This window comes from Hemitrygon akajei, chromosome 4 (assembly GCF_048418815.1).
Source record: "Hemitrygon akajei chromosome 4, sHemAka1.3, whole genome shotgun sequence".
NCBI classification, from domain to species: domain Eukaryota; kingdom Metazoa; phylum Chordata; class Chondrichthyes; order Myliobatiformes; family Dasyatidae; genus Hemitrygon; species Hemitrygon akajei.
In genome coordinates, this window is record NC_133127.1 from 49584273 (window position 1) to 49604956 (window position 20684).

The window sequence follows — 20684 nt, forward strand, 5'->3', positions numbered from 1 at the left end:
TTAATGTTTCAGGTCAGTAACGTTTTTCAGGTTAATAACCTGAAAATTTAACATTCTCTCTCCACAGATGCTACCTGACCTGCTAAGTACTTCTTGCATTTTTTGTTTGGACGTCCTTGTAGGGGAAAGAGTTTAGATGGACACTTCCCCATTGTAAATATGGACATAGCAATATAAAATGGCAAAATTAAAATAAGGACAGTATTATGTTGCAGTCTATTCACTTATTGCCCTTACACTCAGCTGCCATTCATCTGAAGGCTTTACGTGGCCTAGACTTCCTGTGAAGAATGCCAAATGGACTGAATTTCAATACAATTCACCATCTCTCCACCATTCACATATTAAAATGATAATTAACATTAATTACATTGTGCTGTAAGGTGCAGAGAAAACTATTGTCCATAAGAATAGGGTGTTTAGATTCTAGTGATAATGGTTTTAAAATCTCCTTCCCCGGTTAAATACGTATATATCTCAATGGATTTTTAGACAATGTTAAATAAGAATTGGAATGCTCCCATCAGTTTGCTAAATTCTGGACATGTTCTGCTCCCTTTGTCATGTTTAGGATTACTCTGCTGGCTAAACTAATGTTTGATAGTGAGAATTTTAAACTTGTTTGACGTATCTTTTAAAAAAAGTTGTACTCAGACAGTATCACTCTCAAGTGCTAAGCATCATTATTCCCATATTGTGTTCCTCCTTCAGTTAGAAAGCCAATTTCTCACTGTTTACAGCATTGAAAATATTTTAAGTGGTAGCCTGACAATAACCAGACAACTTTAATAGCTGTAGTCAGATCTGTAATGCAACAGTCTGCATCCTTAAGTTGGTTGAATGATGAAGCTTGGTGGGGTGCTGTGGGAGATTTAGGTGCCTGCGGATTATGATGCATGTTGAAGCTATAAGTTCCTGTTTTGTGTGCATGCATCTTTAATGTTGTGGTTTTCATTCCAATGTTTGTATAAGTACATGTTTCTTCTTATTTTCTCTTGATTGTAGTTTCACCTAACATTGATTTAAGTGTAAATTTGCAATATGATTGTAACAGTCTGCACACTTGAGCATGTCTACTGTTTGAACTCTTGCTTTGTTTCTCTCTTCCAATACATCTAATGTATGGAATTAGCAGTGCTCATACAAGACTGTGTACTGATTTCCAGTGAGGAAAACAAGGGCAAATCCAGCAAATTATCCCTCCAGTCAGAAATTAGAAGAAATTTATAATTTATTTGTGAAATTGTGTCAGTGTATTATTTGTATTTAAATTTTTTTTATTCCAAATGTATAAATTTTAAATTAAAAATAGTTTGTGAAGGCTTACATGATGCCTTTTTGAAGCTGTGTGAAGTTAGATAGTGTTTGAAATGCAGAAATTCTGAAATTAAAAATCTGTTTGGCTTCTATAAGACAATTTCCATCTTTCAAACTGGAACAGAAGGCACTTTTTGATTTCAAAACAACATTTTCTGATATACCTCCTAGAGAGAAATGTCTTGCTGTGCCTGGCTTTACCTGATTGTAACTCTTATTTATTTAAAACGTTCCTGTTTTTGAGAACTCCAGCATAAATAATGCATCTTTTAAAAAGACTGTTTACTATGCCTGAACATAGTCTGACATAGGGCTGGTAAAATATGTTGTCACCTTCATATAAATCACTAAAGGCATCATTTAACCTCACAACTTGAAAAAAAATCACCAACATGTCTGCTAGACAAAAGGTTGATTTCACCTGAGTATCCCACTAAGTTTTTTTGTAATGTTACCAAAATGGTCTTAAGTAATTTTCTTACTAGTAATTAAATTATCTTGTATATTTTAAACCTGTAGTTTGCACCCCAACTATTTTATGGATCTGTTATTTATTGTTGAGAATATGCTCGTTACAGAACAGCAAAGCAGCTTATGTGAGCACTGTTTCCTCTGGAATGTGGCCACTCATCATTGTCTCTGGTTTGCAAACACAGGCTAATCATGTTATTTGTGTGATTTTTTCCCCCAGTATGTTGAACTGCTCTTCTCTGAAACTTTTTCTCCCTTGTTTTTTCCTTTCCTTTTTGTCAACTTTCTGCATTGGCAGAGCATCTTGGAATTGAATTTATGGGTATGGACAAATCATTCCTTTTAATCTGCAGAATAGAGCCTGACACCTATGATCTTCCTCTGATTCCTAACTCAGTCTCTCCTCCTCCCTGCTGTCTCCCCTCCCCTCCCCCCTTGCTCTTGTTGCTTTTGGAAGGGATGATCCAGCCATAACAGCCTGTCTGCCACGGTTCCACACTTCTTGCGGCTAGCACATAGGAAACAGACCATGCGCCTCACCCAAGCTGCAGCCTGAGAACTTGATGTGTAGTTTGGAGAAGACCGACCTGCTCATCTCTGGGCTGCTCCTCCATTCACACAACATTTTGCTCGATCTGAAATTGAATTTTGTTTCTCACACTTGGTGTCATGAGCCTTTTATCATTTTCTTGAAAGCTGTTCAAACTGCTCAAAACAGCTGCCATTAAAACAATTCATTGATTGTCTAATAAGTGCACATGATAGCATAGGACAAACAATCTAATACTTCCAATCACTAGATAAAGATAAGATGAATGAAAAGAAATAGCCTGTACAGGTATTACATTATTTCTCCCTTGATTAAGCCATGGTAAAATCTTTTCACAGTCAGTCCACATAATATTTTTGCCATTTAGTTCTTAAGTCTCATTTCTCAAGCATCACAATGACTGGAATAAACTGTCCAAACTGGTGATGCAAAGTCAGTTTAAGGTTGATATTATAATTTAAATATAAAACTCAGTAGCCTTCAATCTAACACAGCATCTGTTCTCAGAGAAGTCAAAAGAGGTGTCCAGACTTGCCTAATATATAGCTGATTTTTAAAACTCCTTTTCCCTACTTTGGGAGAAAGCTTCCTACATCTTAAACTCTTTGCAGCTTAGCTGCTATTTCTAATGTTTAAAAAGTGAATAAACAAGCTGAAAGCCTCAAGGTCGAAGAGTGGAACTTGTGAGGGTACAACATTCCTACAATAATATACTATAAATGTATATCAACTCAATTTATAGGGGGTGATAAGTATTTCTGCCAAAGGTTAATGATATTTGTGACGGCAAGCTGTGAAAATGGAAAACCATCTTTACTAGCGGGATTCTTGAGACAGAGGGTGTTAAGTGTTCAACTATTTATCTATGGTTGGCCAAATGACTGCTGCTCTGGAGAATACAAAAAGGTCGCTCCCTCCCACCTCCTCCCCTTCCAACCCCACTTCCCCTGTTTAATTACAAGTTAAAATATCTATTGCTTGCTTAAGCTAATGGCCACTTATTTGGGCCAAATTGAAACCACTTTAAAAATAAAACTGTCTTGCAATTCAGAATTGTTCTCACCATGGTCACTGTATGATCTTGATGTCCTGTGAATTTGTTATGTTATTCAGGGCTATGGTTATCCCCTTGTAATTTCTCTCTCGATTTCCATTTGATTGTCAAGGGAAGAACATTGTGTTCCCACTTTTCTGGCCTTGAATATCACTGGTGGATTAGTGTAGATGCACAGGACAAGGCCATTTTCCCAACAACTCCAAACCATCTGCAGCCACAGATAATGGAAAAATAATGAGTGATATTGGCTAAATCCCCTTATGCTTGGAGCTCTAAGTTGCAGTAATTGTACAACAAATTGTATTTTAATTGAAGACTTTTTCAATGCAAACTTAGACCTGCAAGTTAAATTAATTCTCTCCTCCCCCACAGGTTCATAATTGGGGAAGATAAAGTTGGGCAGGGGTTGTTGGGCCAGGACAAATTTTTCTGTAGCATCAGAGTTTGAAAGGAGGTATTCACTCAAAGGCCTAATGGAATCTATTGAGATCTGAATTGTTTCTAACAGGAAAGTAGTTGTGAAAGGTGAAATTCTAAGAATAAGTAACATAATTAAGAAGGAGGTAGGAAAATGCACAGCCACTTAAAACGTATTTCATAAATATTCAGGACTCGTGTACTAATGGCAAAATTAACCACATTTGTCTCAACCAATCTCTTATTATCCACAACTATCTCAGAGTCTGAATGCTAGGAAAGGGAGCAAACAGTTAAATAATTATAATAATTGAGCTCTAATCCATAGAAGCATGGGAAAAAGAAGTACATTACTTAGTGCATGAGCTTTTTACTATTCAAATCAGACTAATCTGAAGCTTCACTTCATCTGTGAGCCATTAGCCTAAATCCTCTTAAAACCTTTTGTTAGCAATACTCCATCAAATTTAAATTCATAATTAATAATTGGCCAAGTAATGATTACCATTTGCAGAAGAGAATTACAATCATTCTCATGTGCACAGAAGTGTTTCCTATCTAAAGTTTCTCTAATTTTTGATCATAACTCTAGTACCAGTTTCTTAAACTACGTTTTCAGATTCATATTCAGGTTATGATTTCGATTCCAATTTGTATACCAACTGTATATTGAAACATACAACCCCCATCCCCCAAACCATTTTACAAACTTATAAAAGAACTAAGCCTGAGCCACAATCTTGACAGAAACTGCAGCTCAGCACCATCTTGACCCTATATCTGCTCTCTTAATTTCCTCCTAATACTAATCAACCTCAATCAAATCACCCCTTAACCTTTGAAAATCCAATAAGTACCATTCTAGTTTGTGTAGTCTCACCCTATTGTTAGAATCCGGGAATCATTCTGGTAAATTTATGCTGCACGCAGTTGAATTCAAATGTAATTGTTCTCATTTTTATCTTTGTTATATTTTTTTTATCATTTCAAAAGTACCAAGTAAGTCGTGATTAAATTTTGTGCTGGTTCAGTCAGTCGGTGGTTATGTAGTGTGGGACATCCCTTCACACTTTGCTTCAATCACTGTCTTTCCCAGGTATTTCTCTATTTTGTTTTCCTCTATCAAGCATGCTATACCAGACCTACAGTTGACTTTCTAACCTGAAACTACTGTTTATAAGTTAAAATTTCTACTACTCTGTAATCCTCTTCATTGTTCATTCTTTTAAACATTGCTCGCTGTTTTGGCGAGTCTAGGTTTCCTAAATTATTCCAGTTGAATTGATGTTTGGTCTTGTATGGGCTTGGTGTTGATCCATCTGTTGTGATTGTCCTATGTTGTTATTGTAAATAGCAGAATGGCTATTGGGCAGCCAGACAGGAAATAGGTACAAGGCATGTTAATAATGTAAACACAGACACGGCCAGCTGTTGAGATAACATTTTCCTTTGTATTTATAAAAATCATGCAGAATTTGAAGTCTTTGCACTATACTTGAACTCTCTTAAATTTTTCTGTGTATTATGAATTTTAATGATGATTCTATGATGACTCGTCCAGTATCATATATTTTACTTTCTATTGCTTTATCCCCTAATTATATATCTCTTGTCACAAACAAATGCAGAATATATTTGCCTAATCCCAGAAGTTAATGTTATATGCACAAGGAATTAAATGGTCTCTTCATTGCAAAGGATACACCTCCCTTGTATTAAAGTCCAAAACCACCTGCCAGTATATCCCACCATTAAGCTTGAACTTTGACAGATACTTTTGATTTGATAAGACCGAGCCTCTTATTTCTCACAGTGTGCTATGTTTAACACACACACACACATTCTGTGGTTTTAAAAGAAATGTCAAAACAGAAAAAAAAACAGAAGCAGGGTTTGGCCATTCAGCTTTCCAGCCTGTTCTGCCATCCAATACCGTCATAGCTGATCATCTATGAAAACCATATTCCCACAAGCCCACACTTTATTTTGCATCTTAAAAAGTGTCTATCTCCCTCTTAAATATCATCAGTGAGTTGCCTTCCAAGGCCTTTTGTAGTAGTGATTTTATCAGGTCGACCACCCTCTGCATGCATAAATTTCTCTTCATCGTAGTCCTAAATTTTGTGCCCTGTATCTTAAGACTGTGACCCCTGCTTCTAGAGACCATCTTCCCTCCCCTTCTGCCTATCCAGTCTTTCTAGCCTGTTCAGAACTTAGTACATTTAAGTCCAATCTTCTAAATTCTACTGGATACAAACCTAGTAAACTCGATCTCTCTTCATTCAGCAGTTCAGTCATCTCAAAAATCAGTCTGGTGCAAGAAAAACTTCAGATTTTGCTACAGATTTTTCGTTATGGTTCATTCTTGTAAAGAAAGATCTGGGGAAAAAATTTACAGCTAATTGATAAAGATATCCTGGTCCTGTCAGCTGGCCTCTGTTCTGAAATTTACCTTGAAAATGGTTTACACAGTGATGTTTCTCTGCCAGTGATGTTAATTTAAGTTAAGAGTTTGGGTCACACTGAATGCATCCCAGTGAACAATTTCCCTCTTGCCTGATCCAAGGCTTCATGGAGGAAGTGAAGAAGTGGGAACAAACATGTTCAAAATTAGAGCAATTAAACCTCTTTAAACTCATATGCATTTTATTTAAAAAGGCCAATGAATTGACTACAATTACCTCTAATATGGGATTATGCTGCAGGAAACATCAATGAGTAAGAATCCAGTAATAACTCCAGTGTATTGTAGAGTTGTGAGGCACTTTTCTAATGCACTGCAGGAGTCTGAAAAGGCAAAGCCTGGCTTATATCATGCTTTTTGTTTTCTTTTAATACTATACTTACGTAGTAGAATTGAATCAATTGGAATGGGGAGTTGTGGCTTAATTGGAAAATGTACACATGGTTTCTGAAAGGACTGTCAGAAGTGATATTTATGACTGAGAATATTGCTATATGTTTACCCATATATGGCAATGCTCATTGTTAAAAGGATGGGTGGGTCTCAAAGTAAAGATGGAACTCATTGTATTTGCATTATTGCATCCCCCGGCCATTGATGCCTACAGATAGCCATGCAGCCACCACATCTATAATTAATCAAAAAAAGGAAGTACACTCAGTTCTGTACTTCTACTTAGACACAGCATGAATCCAAAGAAACATAAAATGAAACACAAAAGCTTAGCCTAAGCCAGGAGTTGCCTTTTACTCAAAACAAAATGCATTGCGGAGAGTTTCCATTTTGTGCATTGAACTGAGAGCTCAGTGCAGGTGGAAAACGGAAAGTATGCCAGCAACATCTCCTTGTCAATAGAGTGAAATGATTGCATAACCTTGTGTGCCAAATGGCAAGCCTCAGACTGTGACCTGCTGCCTTCTGTTTCTCTTTGCAGAGGCTGAGGAGCTCTACCAGAAGCGAGTACTGACGATTACAGGGATCTGTATTGCTGTTTTGGTGGTTGGCATCATGTGTGTGGTGGCGTACTGCAAAACAAAGTAATCCAAAGTTTCATCTTCTATCGTAAATCCTGATCAACACCAAATTGTCTCTTCTCTTATTTTTATTGCCCAGGCAAATTTGCTTTGTAAATATGAGTGACTGCAAATGCTCAAACCTGAAGCAATAAGCAATCTTTTGGAGGAACTCAGCAGGTTCTGATGCAAGTTTTGATCCCAGAACATGAACAAATTCCTTTCATCCCATAGATGCCTCTTGACCCATTAAATTACTTCAGCAGATACATGTTGTTCAAAATACACTTTTTGTTTGAAAATCTGCTTTGTTTAAAATAATCCTTTTTACAACTAATATTTAAAAGTGAAGCATCTTAAATAATTCTCAAGTTGCAAAGGAATGTTTTATCCCATTTGGGTAGGGATTTTTACTAAACTACTGGGGTAAAATATAATATTCATAATTAAAAAGAAAATTGGAGTGTAGATGTGATTTGCTTCAGCTGTCAAGATTAAACACAAACCAATATATGGGTGTGGCATCTAGATGTTCCCTGATCTGCTGAGTTCCTCCAGCATTTTATGTGTGTTGATATGGATGTAGATCTCTCTTTGCTTGTTGGAAAGGATCTCAAGGAAATGTCTTCAAAAAATCTAAGCTTTTTTTTTTACCCTAGCACAAATCCAGAGCTCAGGATCTAGACTCTAATCTTGTATTGATTGATGGTCTTTTACAGACAGGCTGTAATGATGGACAGTGGAGCAAATGCTGATAGAAACATTAATGCTCTGGATTCTATTATTGGGTTTGTTGGGAACATTGATGGAGTTAGCTGAAACTAGTTCTTCTGAATATCATCTGCTGATCAAACAATATACAAATGTGCTTTGCACCCAGCTTTGGAAACCTTCTTCCAGAGCAGCATAACATTCAGTAACCCAAGGGGAAATAATCTTGTCTTTGATCACTGGTGTATCATGTCAGTTGTCACTTGTATCCTGTATCCACACTAGATTCCATTAACTAGTGGATTCAAATGATGGGGAGTTGACTAGTATGCAGCAACATGTGTTTAACACTGTGAACGTGAGGGAAAATTCACATCCTTAATGTTTGTTTTAATGAGGAGCAGAAGGTTCAATGAACTAAGCTGAGGAGGCAAACCCTTCAAAAAAAACTGGCTGTGACAGAAGCTGAAAGTAGGGATGCTATTCAATGCATCTGGCCCACCCTCACCCACCATATCTCTCAATCCCAAACAAGTGTTTTGTAACGTTAATGGGAATAAAATTCAGCATTGGCATGGTCTCAAGATGGGATCAGCCATCTGCTGAAATCCATTCAAAGAGAATCAGACAGGTTTAATAATGGTTAGCTTTTGCCAACTTGTTCGTTTGGCACCAAATACCTAAAATAATTTGACCTGCAGTGTGTATTTAGAATATGAAGAATGCTCAAAATGCAATGGTGCGTACAATGATTAAAATCTCTCTTAGGAGTAGTGACAGTGTTACTTGCATGCAGTACTTAGTAACCTATTTTTTTTTCCATTTGAGTGAGTTGATAGAATCACAGAGTCATATAGTTAAAAAAAAACATGGAAAAAGGCCCTTTTGTCCAATTGGCCCATGCTGATAACTGCATCCTCCCGGCTAGTCCCAGTTGCCCATACTTGGCCAATAACCCTCCAATCTTAACTGCATCACCTCGCAGAGAACATGCAACATTCCTGAGGAAAGGAATGAAGGTTCAAAGGCACTCCTGGAACCATTGATCTCCATCAGCCCAGAATTCTGCCGGATGCTTCCCACGCAGCTTTTCAGCTGCATCTTGTGTACAGTCAGTAACTGAAAGAATTGAATTGAATTGACTTTATTTCTTACATGCTTCACATACATGAGTAAAAATTGTTGTTGCGTCTCCATCTAAATATGCAATATGCAATCATAGTAATTTATAATAACTTATAATAAATAGAACAGTCAATGTAACATAGAAATACACTCAAAGTCCTGGCTTTTATGCTGTGGTACCATTTCCCGGATGGTAGCAGCTGGAATAGATTGTGGTTGGGGTGACTCGGTCCCCAATGATCCTTCAGGCCCTTTTTACACACCTGTCCTTGTAAATATCCTGAATCATGGGAAGTTCACAACTACAGATGTGCTGCGTTGTCTGCATCACTCTCTGTGGAGTCCTGTGATTAAGGGAGGTACAGTTCCCATACCAGACGGTAATGCAGCTGGTCAGGATGCTCTCAATTGTGCCCCTGTAGAAAGTTCTTAGGATTTGGAGGCCCATACCAAACTTCCTCAACCTTCTGAGGTGAAAGAGGCAGTGTTGTGCCTTTTTCACCGCACAGCTGGTGTGTACGGACCACGAGAGATCCTCGGTGATATAGATGCTGAGGAACTTAAAGCTGTTTACCCTCTCAGCCCCAGATCCACTGATGTCAATAGGGGAAGGAGAATAAACAGAAAGGCTCACTGCCTACAAAATCAGGATCAATTTTCAACTTGTATAATGTTTTATTTTCTCCTTACAGTTCTGCTTTATGTTAATATCTGTGAATTAAATTCAAAGTACAGCATCTGCTTCAGAGTAGAGAAGGAAAGATTTTAACCAATTGGATATATTTACTGAGGGAAGTTGCTGTGGGGGTAGGGGATCCAAAGCCAGAGGACACAAGGATAAGATCCCAGTGGTTTGCCCTTGGTCAGTAGCACTAAATATATAGATGCTGACTACATGTTGTGCACTGTTCCCAATATTCAGTTCTATTAATTTAACTACAGCAGAGAATATTTGGGGCTACTGATTAAAAATGAATTTCTCATGAACGGCAATTCATGATAAGTATCAAAGGGAATTCAGTAGAAATTTCAGGCATATTGTAGATGGTGGAAAAGCTGAAGTAAATAGTGTAGATTTAGTTAAGATACATAAAGAAAGAGGAAGAGCTGTCAAGGTTTGAGGTGTAAAGTGTGCAGCATAAATCCTGGTGCAGACCATGTGGACTTAGAATACTATCTCTGCATTGTAAATTGTATGTATTTCTACTTACTTCTCAATGCGATATTTGGGTTGAAGTTGATTTTAAACCTCTCATTTACAAATGTATCACATAACTTGTGCCATGTAGGAACGGCTGCAAACGTAACATGTTTTCAGTCAGTACAACCTTTCATTCAGTTAGTTCGTTCTGTATTTATTTTTAGAAGCACTTGGTTTGGACAGGATGCAGAGGAAGGATTAAATAAGACCAATATGTGAGCCATATGTAAAGGGTTGGCCATTCATATTGAATGCTACCCTGGTGCTGAATGAAAGGAGTGCTGAAAATTCATCCTTGGAAATTTACTGCTTCTAATGTAAAGAAATTGTCCCAAATGACAGTTATTTTTGTCCCTCATGCATCGCTCCTGCTGCCTTTCACAGAAAACAGAGAAAAAAGTTGCACGATCGTCTAAGGCAAAGTCTCCGCTCCGAGCGAAACAACATGGTAAACCTTGTAAATGGACCCCATCATGCAAACCCCCCAGCAGAAAATGTTCAACTGGCAAATGTAAGTTCACCTGACATCAGTATCCATTCACCCTGCTTTGTGAGTGCACGATACAACTTGGGCTTCTGAGCAATAAGCTAGTGGCACTGCTTTTTGGTTCTCCGTATTACAGGAATGCCAGAGATGTGATTTTTTTTTAATTGCCACTTATTCCACAGATCTATCAAACAGGTTTTAAGCCAGAAGCAGCATCCAACAACTGCAGTCACACATGCAATGAAAACAAAATGTTTCAATCCCCCCCCCCCCACCCCCCATACACACATTCTGGAGTATGCAACCATGCAGAGTGAGTGCAAAGGAAATGATGCTAAATCAGAGGTTCTGAGTAGATTCAGCCATTTAGGTGGTTTGAAGTACCTCTTCGATCTAGTACAGGTCTAAAGTTAGACTGCTATCAGTGGTATCAGTGCAACAAATATAGACCAGCAATGTCATTAGTAGTTGCACTGCAGATTTAAGGTCAAGTTCAAGTTTAATTGTTTTCAACCATACACGAATACCCACGAATACAGCTAAACAAAACAACGTTATGCCAGGGCCAAGGTGCAAAGTATAGTAGCAATAGTCATAAACAGCACAAAACACACATAAGCAGCAGTAAGGTGTAGTCATAGAGCATAGAACATAGAATAGTATAGCACATTACAGGCCCTTCGGCCCACAATGTTGTGCCGACCCTCAAACCCTGCCTCCCATATAACCCCCCACCTTAAATTCATCCATATACCTGTCTAGTAGTCTCTTAAATTTCACTAGTATATCTGCCTCCATCACTGACTCAGGCAGTGCATTCCATGCACCAACCACTCTCTGAGTGAAAAACTTTCCTCTAATATCCCCCTTGAAATTCCCTCCCCTTACCTTAAAGCCATGTCCTCTTGTACTGAGCAGTGGTGCCCTGGGGAAGAGGCGCTGGCTGTCCACTCTGTCTATTCCTCTTAATATCTTGTACACCTCTATCATGTCTCCTCTCATCCTCCTTCTCTCCAAAGAGTAAAGCCCTAGCTCCCTTAATCTCTGATCATAATCCATACTCTCTAAACCAGGCAGCATCCTGTTAAATCTCCTCTGTACCCTTTCCAATGCTTCCACATCCTTCCTATAGTGAGGCAACCAGAACTGGACACAGAACTCCAAGTGTGGCCTAACTAGAGTTTTATAGAGCTGCATCATTACATCGCGTCTCTTAAACTCTAACCCTCGACTTATGAAAGCTAACACCCCATAAACTTTCTTAACTACATGTACCCCCAGATCCCTCTGCTCCTCCACATTACCAAGTATCTTGCCATTTACTTTGTACTCTGCCTTGGAGTTTGTCCTTCCAAAGTGTACCACCTCACACTTCTCCGGGTTGAACTCCATCTGCCACTTCTCAGCCCACTTCTGCATCCTATCAATGTCTCTCTGCAATCTTCGACAATCCTCTACACTATCTACAACACCACCAACCTTTGTGTCGTCTGAAAACTTGCCAACCCACCCTTCTACCCCCACATCCAGGTCGTTAATAAAAATCACAAAAAGTAGAGGTCCCAGAACAGATCCTTGTGGGACACCACTAGTCACAACCCTCCAATCTGAATGTACTCCCTCCACCACGACCCTCTGCCTTCTGCAGGCAAGCCAATTCTGAATCCACCTGGCCAAACTTCCCTGGATCCCAAGCCTTCTGACTTTCTGAATAAGCCTACCATGTGGAACCTTGTCAAATGCCTTACTAAAATCCATGTAGATCACATCCACTGCACTACCCTCATCTATATGCCTGGTCACCTCCTCAAAGAACTCTATCAGGCTTGTTAGGCACAATCTACCCTTCACAAAGCCATGCTGACTGTCCCTGATCAGACCATGATTCTCTAAATGCCCATAGATCCTATCTCTAAGAATCTTTTCCAACAGCTTTCCCACCACAGATGTAAGGCTCACTGGTCTGTAATTACCTGGACTATCCCTACTACCTTTTTTGAACAAGGGGACAACATTCGCCTCCCTCCAATCCTCCAGTACCATTCCCATGGACAATGAGGACATAAAGATCCTAGCCAGAGGTTCAGCAATCTCTTCCTTTGCCTCGTGGAGCAGCCTGGGGAATATTAGGAGTTATTTAGAATAGCTCCATCTTGCCATTCCTGTGCTGGAAAATGGGACTAGCTGGATGAAGAGCAAGGTTTCATGACTTGTTGGGCCAAGGGGTTTATGTAAATGCTGTATTGTTCCATGACTTAATAGCATGCTGTTCTTTTGTGTGAAGATGCAATATAGGAGATACAGTATTTTGTCGACTATGTGTCTAAACACATAAAATTAACAGAATTGTATTATTCTTTTGGCATTATACAACATTAATGGTGTGGCATGAGCTTGTCAAAAATCTAATGCGGAATTAATGATAGAGCGTTTGTTTTGACAAGTACAGAGTTATCAAGATTAGTCTGTTAGTAGATGAAACATACAACAAAAGCTAGTGTCATTATCAATAGATACCATATGGAATTAGCAGCACAGAGTACATTCAGAGCCACATTTATTAACAGTAATATGACATGAAATTTGAGTTTTGCAGTACAGTACAAGACATAATCTTACTATAAATTATAAAATACATAATTAATGCAAAAAATAGAAAAAAGAGATCATTAGATATCTTGGTAAATTAGAAGTAAAACTGATATTCTTGCAATGGAAGTTTTATTCTCAAAGAGAATATAAGATCATGTTTGATGTGTTCAGAGGTAAATTGACTGAGGTTGCAGTTTAAACAAAACATAGCCAGGTGACCTTTACAGATTGACAGTAACTGCTATGATTATAGGTCAAATTGCAGCATCAGACATATCAGTGTCCCAGTCTATCCATTATTTGGAGAACATGTCACCCATTACTTGTACTCTATCTTGATTTAAACATTCAGAGATCTAGGCACTTTGGCCCATTGAGTCCATGCCAATCTATTTACACAAATCATACCATAATCCCAATATTTATTTTCCCCATATTCTCAGCAGCTCCCCTCCCCCAGATTCTACCACTCACCTGCACACCAGTACCTAATTAACCTACAAAGTTATCTGTGTTACCGATGGGGAGGAAATGGACCCAAAGAAAGCCTGCACAGTCACAGGAGAACATGCAAATTCCACACAGGCAGTTACAGAGCTTAGGACTGAACCCAGACTTCTGCTGTTGTGAGACAATAATTCGACTGGCTGAGCCATTGTGTCTCTAATAATATGAAAGTTCAGTTTATATTGTACTTCCATAATATTAGTTTTCATTAAGTACTACATCGTAAAATAAATTGACAAGCACAAGTATTTCAGTACTGACCAATCTGGCTTGTAATATCCAGTTATATTTAAACATCTCGGGAAGGTCTGAAGCTACAGTCAACATTGGGTCATTTTATTACCTTGGAATAAAAACTGAGAGTGGGCCATTTCTGGACTGCACCAATGCCTTCCAAATCCTGACTTCCAAATGGTTGCAACTTTCTTACAGTCAGCCAGTGAACTGAGAGTGCTCAAAGATAGATTTATATCTACCAAACAGCATGTTGTTCTAAAGTAACATTGGCTAAGATGCAGCCAAAGTTCCCTTTCACTTCTTCACTAACATCATCACACACAGCTGTTCCTCTCTTCAGAAGATGAGGGGCTGTAGCAGGACTGAGTATCCCAAGAGAAGCTGGTCCTTAAAACTTTGCTGAGCCAACATCCCTCCGCAAATCCTGAGCCCCACAATATTGGTCCCGGTGTAAAGTGGATTACATGATGCCATATGTTCTCATGAGTTCCAATGTATTCTAATTGCTCCACTGGGTATGAAATTGGTATACCGTATTGTGTAATTTGAGCCAATATTCTATCAGGGATTTCCAAGCCAATTACCCAGAAAGGTTGGTGGTGATATCATAGCCAACATTCATTAATCATCGGATTATAGAAATTTGTAGTCAAGAAGGAGACCATTTCACCCATTCTGTTCAGCCTGGCTGAGACTAATCCCACCTTATAGTTCTCAGTCCCTGTTGGCTTTATTATATCAAGTACATATCCAAGTATTTTAAAAATGTGATGAAGGTTTCTGCATCTACCAGCTTTTAACACAATGAGTTCCAGACCACCACCATTTCTTGGCTGAAGAAAAAAAATTCTTAAGTTTCCTTCTATTCTTTACCACATATCCATGCCTTTGAGAAACCAAATGGCTTGTTAAGAGAAATAGGTCAGTCTTATTGATAAACCTTGATTAAAATACCCATCACCCTTCTCTGTGAAAGATCTTAATACTGAGATAGCCAACCTTACCTCCAAAGTAGACTTTCTATCCTTGGTAGATTGCCTCTGAAATATTTCCTTCCTCTAATGTGACTAGAGTTGTATGCAGCTGAAATGCATTCCAAATGCTTCATTGGAAGCAAATTTCTTGATTCACAATGATAAATACAGTCTCTATTATGTTGCCAAATACATCTCAGGATGTTACTCAGCATGGAGAAAAATACTTTTGCTTATTATTACTTTAAACAGTTATGCAGGTTATAAAATTGGCAGTAAAAGAAGAATCTGCTCTCCAAAGAGATATGCAATTAGATGGTGATACTTACTGAAAACTTGCCAGGGTTTCAACAAGGAAGTGTAAGGTAGCATTTAATTCTTCACTACAGTTCACTCACTGTATGACATGGGAGTTGGGGAAAAACTTTAACACCTGCATTATGATACCCAAGTTGCAAGTGAAATTAATGTCAATCTAATTTCTGTCTGGGAGTGTGCAGTAATACCCAGAATGCATCTGGAATGCAATATAATGAGGCGCATTACATTGTATATCAACTTCTAGCTTTTGTATGTTGATTTCCTTTTATTTCTGTGATATTTTAATACTCCAAAACACAAAAAATTGATCAGCTCACCAAAATCCTGGATGTATCCTGATAGAGAAAGGCAGAATTTTTAAAAATGATCAAGAGTTCTATATTTAGTCACTCATCAATGGACTCCTGATAGTTTACGCCGTATTGTTCCTATTTTAATTGATTTTATATAAATATTAGAAAGAGAGGAGGCAGGTCTCAGATGAAGTACGATTTCAAAAATAATGCTCGATAAGTGTGGTCTATGAGTGATGAGATGGGCATCTTGTTATGGTTCTTAGTTTCCACTGTTCTAACCTTGTGTTATCTATTTTCAGCAATATATACTGAAAAACCCTGGATCCACTGAGCACGTCATTGAGCGAGAGACGGAGACCTCATTTTCAACAAGTCACTACACATCGACAGCCCATCACTCCACTACAGTCACCCACACCCCCAGCCATAGGTAAAGAAACCAGGATTAAAGAGTGTTCTTGAATCTGTACCAAAGATCTGCAAGGGACCATATGTTTTTCAAAGGGAAGAAAACACTGCCTTTCAAAGCACTGACTAAATGGGCTACAGTACTGAAAATTTTAATCGCAGTCAGATCTTCAGCAAAATAGGCTGTGGCCCCATCCTCATTACCCTGGTGATAACACATATGGTCAGTACATCTGACTAACGTTCACAATTCCCCAAGAAAATATGAACAAGGAAACTTCAAAGTTAGGGGTATCCACCAGCCACCATCTCAATTCTCCTTGATTTTAATGCCAAAATCCTTTTAAAAGGCAGTTAGAAACATGGAACCCGAACAGCACAAGCACAAAGTTTGGGCTTTAAGTACAGAATACCAGTATGATAGTACCATGCTGATAGTATGCTGTTCAAGTTCAAAGTTGGAAGCAATGAAGTTTTGTAAAATTGACACAAACCTTGGTTGGAGAGCCCTCCGTATTTCAAACAGATCTCGAGGGCACAAAAAGAAAATGTACAACTGTGGCAGCAGGAGCAGCAAGAGCACTGAGCTATTAGGAAAGAATAAACAGACTGAGGCTCCTTTGTTTAGAAAAGTGAATGTATAAAGTCATGTCCTTGTTTAAAATTACGAACAGATTTGATAGGCAAGTTAGAGAGCTGAATAGTTCAAAGTCAGGGGTTAAAAATGTACAATTGCAGAGAATAAGTTCAACAGGAAATTCAAGAGAAGCTCCTTTATACCAAGAGGATGCTGAGAATGGCTGATGCAAGTAGCACTGGCCCACCTTAAAGGAAAACTTGATAACTGGTAAAAGAGAAAAGACTGAAATTACACCAAAAGCAAGATAGTACAGATGTTGGACCTCTGAATATCCTGTAAATATTCAACAGATTAAAAAGCAGAACTTAATGTTTCAGAGTAACCTCATTGTAAACTTCAAGTAAACTCATTGATCTGAAATATGAATCTTCAACGTTCAAAGTACATTTATTTGCAAAGTATGAATAAGTCACCATATACTATCATGAGAGTCATTTTCTTGCAGGTGTTCACAGAAGAACAAAGAAATATAATTGAATCAATTAAAGAAAATTACACATAAACACTGACAACCAACCAAAGTGAAAAAGAAAACAAATTGTGCTAACACAGAAAAAAAACTCCTTTTCTCTCTTCACAGATGCTGTTTGATCTGCTAAGCATTACTAGCATTATCCAGTTTTATTAAGGGATAGAAGTATGCTGATCATATCATAAGCTGATATGATTAGGGTACTGTAGGGTGAAATAAGGCTTATGTAAGTACAAACTTACACCAATTGGCCTGAATTAATACTTTTACTGTTGTAACTGTGCAATTCTGTATAATAATGTGAGCCCACAGGAAGAGCCTTGAATTTCCATGGTCAATGAGGGAAGTGGAATTATAATGGAGTGGGTGCTAATAATGTATTAAAACCAATGATTACACTTGCTACATCTTATTTGTTTCAAATTAATATGATGTAGTCAAAAGTTTGATCTCCATTTCCCTCCCTTCCTTATCAACTTTTAAATGGAAGCTAAGAAACTGATTGTTATAACATAGCCAGATGTTGTGAACAATGGGCAAGACTCAATGGCACAGTTTTCTCCAACTATATTTTGATTTTTATAGCCGTTGTGTCAAAAGTGTTCCTCATGCACCCTTTCTGAAGATGTAATAATACATCAGGACCGAATATTTCAGAGAGCCAAAATGTGGTCCTTGGCCATCTCAGAGCTGGACTGAAAGAAATCATCCGTAAGACGTAACAACAGCATTTATGGGATGGACTGGATAGGAATAAGAGCAGGAGGAGGGTAGTCTTGAGGATTTAATCTTAAGATATTGAAACTACCATTTAGGATTTAGATGAACAGGTATTTCTGTACTCACAGTTATTATACTTGTATTACTGGCAATTCATTGTTGTTCATGGCATTGTTGGTGGTATACTTGCTTCAGTCTCAGAGTGTGTGAGTTTGAACCCAATCCCACAACGTGAGCACATAAACATGGCAGTGTCACTGGAAGAGTGCCATACTGCCACAAGTTCAGTCTTTTAGATCAGTTGTTAAACTGCACCTTGTTCTCTAGTGACTGTTAAAAATACCGAACAGCACTGTTTGAGGAAAAGCAGGGAAGTCATGCAGTTCTACACCATGGAAATGGGCCAGTCAGTGCAACTCATTCATGCCGAGCAAGTTGCCGAACTGAGTTAGTCACATTCAGCCTATATCCATCTATAGTTTTTACGTCAGCGTAAAATTCAGGTTCTTCTATGAATGTCCACTTTTGGTCACTGATCATGAAGATCTAAATTAGTGTTTGTGTGGCTGGGAGGAGGGGCAGTACCATTATAGACTGATCTTCCTGTTTTCATCAGGAAGCTGCTGTACCTCCCTCCTGATCTCCTTGAAATTTTGCAAGGTGGTGGGGGGGGGGGGGGTCAGGACCATTATCAAATTTCCACCGTTTCCTTCCCCTCTCTGTGAGCTTGGCAACGGTACACTTGCTGAAGTGCTTTCTTTTTATGTTGCTGGCAGCTGGAGTACGGGCCAGACGGAAAGTGTCATCTCAGACAGTCACTCAGTGCTTGTGACATCGTCGATGGAAACCAGCAGGCAGACCAGCCCAGTCAATCACAGAGGTCGCCTCAATGGGGTGGCAGGTCGGCGGGAGATGCTCATCTGCGTGAGGAATTCGAGAGATACTCCAGACTCTCTCCGAGATTCGCCGCATAGTGAAAGGTAGACCTTTCGGGCACTTGTATACATAGAACACACTGTGGGTGTAGAGCGGGTGAGGGCACAACTCTGTCTGCTGGGGGAAGTCATCCTGATATCACAGGCACTTGGGATACATCTCTACCTGCTGGGGTTAATGGATTCGTTCTAATGGTAGGGACAGGCAGCCCAGTTCTGACTGAAGAAGTAAGTCTGCCTGTAACTTTATGAAGTGAGCTCCAACTACAATTACAGAAACACACGCACTGTAACCGTAGGAACTGGAAGTTCAACTCTTGTTCTAGGGCAACCCAGTCAGTAAATTTAGGATTCGGTATACTCTGACTATAGGCAATGATGCAGTTCAGAGAACATAGAGTAGCACAGCAACAGACTTCAGACCACAATGTTGTTCCGAACTAATTAAATTCTTGGCTAAACTAATCCCTTCATGGTCCACTTCCCTCCATTCTCTGCACATTCATGTGCCTATCTAAGAGGCTCTGTGTATGTGCTTCTACGACCACCTGTGCCAGCATATTTCAGGCACCCCCCCCCCCCCCCCACTCTCTAAGTAAAAAAAAAACTTGTCCCACGTATCTCCTTTGAACTTGCCCCTCTCATTGTAAATGCATGTCCTCTCGTGTTAGACATTTTGACTCTTGGAAAAGATATTGGTTGTTTATCTATGCCTCTCATAATGTTATAAAGTTCTGTCAGGCCTCCTTACAGCCTTTGTCATCTCAGGGAAGGCAACCCAAGTTTGTCCAGCTTCTACTTACAGGACGTGCCTCCAGGCGGAATGAAGAGTAGCTCTGGAAAAGCAGATGACGGGTAACTGTCAGGAATAAGGGCTCTGAGTTTTAGGTCAGTTTGACTAACTGCAGGGACTGAAAATGCGTACTAGACTGTAGGAATAGAGGGAGTAGTCTGACTGTAGGGTCATACAGTTCTAGAGTTATACAAGAGTTATGCAGCACAGAGACAAGACCATGACCCTAACTTGTCCGTGATGACCAAGGTGCCAACCTAAACTGGTCTCATTTACCAGCATTTGTCCCATATCCCTCTAAATCTTCCCTATCCCTGCACCTGACAAAATACCTTTTAAATTTTGTAATTGTACCCTCCTCTGCAGCTTCCTCTGGCAGCTCATTCCACATACCAGCAACTCTGTGTGTGAAAGAGTTGCCTCTCATGTTCCCTCTAAACCTTTCTGTTCAGGAACTGCAGGAACTGAGTGCACAGACTAGACTCTAGAGAGTGAGCGAGCAGCAGTGATTGAATGGCAAGTCTGACTAACTGATGGCACAGTTCGACTGCACGGGCAGTCTGTTTGGAACTGGATGGACTCGGGTAGAAGCTGTCTGCAGGGTGGGTCTGACTGCAACTGTAGGGAATGAGGGTACAAACGAGATTGTGGAGACTGAGAGTGCAACTCTGACTGTAGGGGTCAGTATGACTGTAGCTGGAGGGATTGAAGGAACGGGCTCGACGTTGCGGACAGAGGGTGATGGAGTAGAATTGGTGTAGAATTGTAGAATACTCCACAGAACAACCCAGGATCGGCCTTTAGGCCTACAATATGGTGCCGCACTAATTCAGTTAGTAATCAAAACCCCAACTAAACCAATCTCTTTAGCCTACACAATATCTATGTCCTTCCATTTCCTGTGCCTATCTAAGAGCCTCTTAAATGCCTCTATCATGTGTTCCTTCACCACCACCCCAGGCAGCACATTCCAGGC

General features: G+C 39.3%; 2 protein-coding genes across 9 annotated transcripts in view; one reads left to right on the forward strand and one right to left on the reverse strand.

The window, feature by feature from the left end:
- The window catches only part of nrg1 (neuregulin 1), a 402950-nt gene that overhangs the window by 375934 nt on the left and 6332 nt on the right, over positions 1-20684 (forward strand). For 6 of the 8 annotated variants that reach the window (XM_073042530.1, XM_073042526.1, XM_073042527.1 and 3 more), the window contains 5 exons: positions 2087-2110; positions 7211-7313; positions 10711-10837; positions 16040-16170; positions 18757-18960. In XM_073042530.1, coding sequence (XP_072898631.1) covers positions 2087-2110; positions 7211-7313; positions 10711-10837; positions 16040-16170; positions 18757-18960 — 589 coding nt within the window. The remainder of the gene's footprint in view (positions 1-2086; positions 2111-7210; positions 7314-10710; positions 10838-16039; positions 16171-18756; positions 18961-20684) is intronic. The other 2 variants (XM_073042524.1, XM_073042525.1) reach the window with 1 other exon arrangement.
- Positions 1-20684, reverse strand: part of fut10 (fucosyltransferase 10) — a 357225-nt gene that overhangs the window by 139948 nt on the left and 196593 nt on the right. The gene's annotated exons all lie outside the window — the stretch shown is intronic.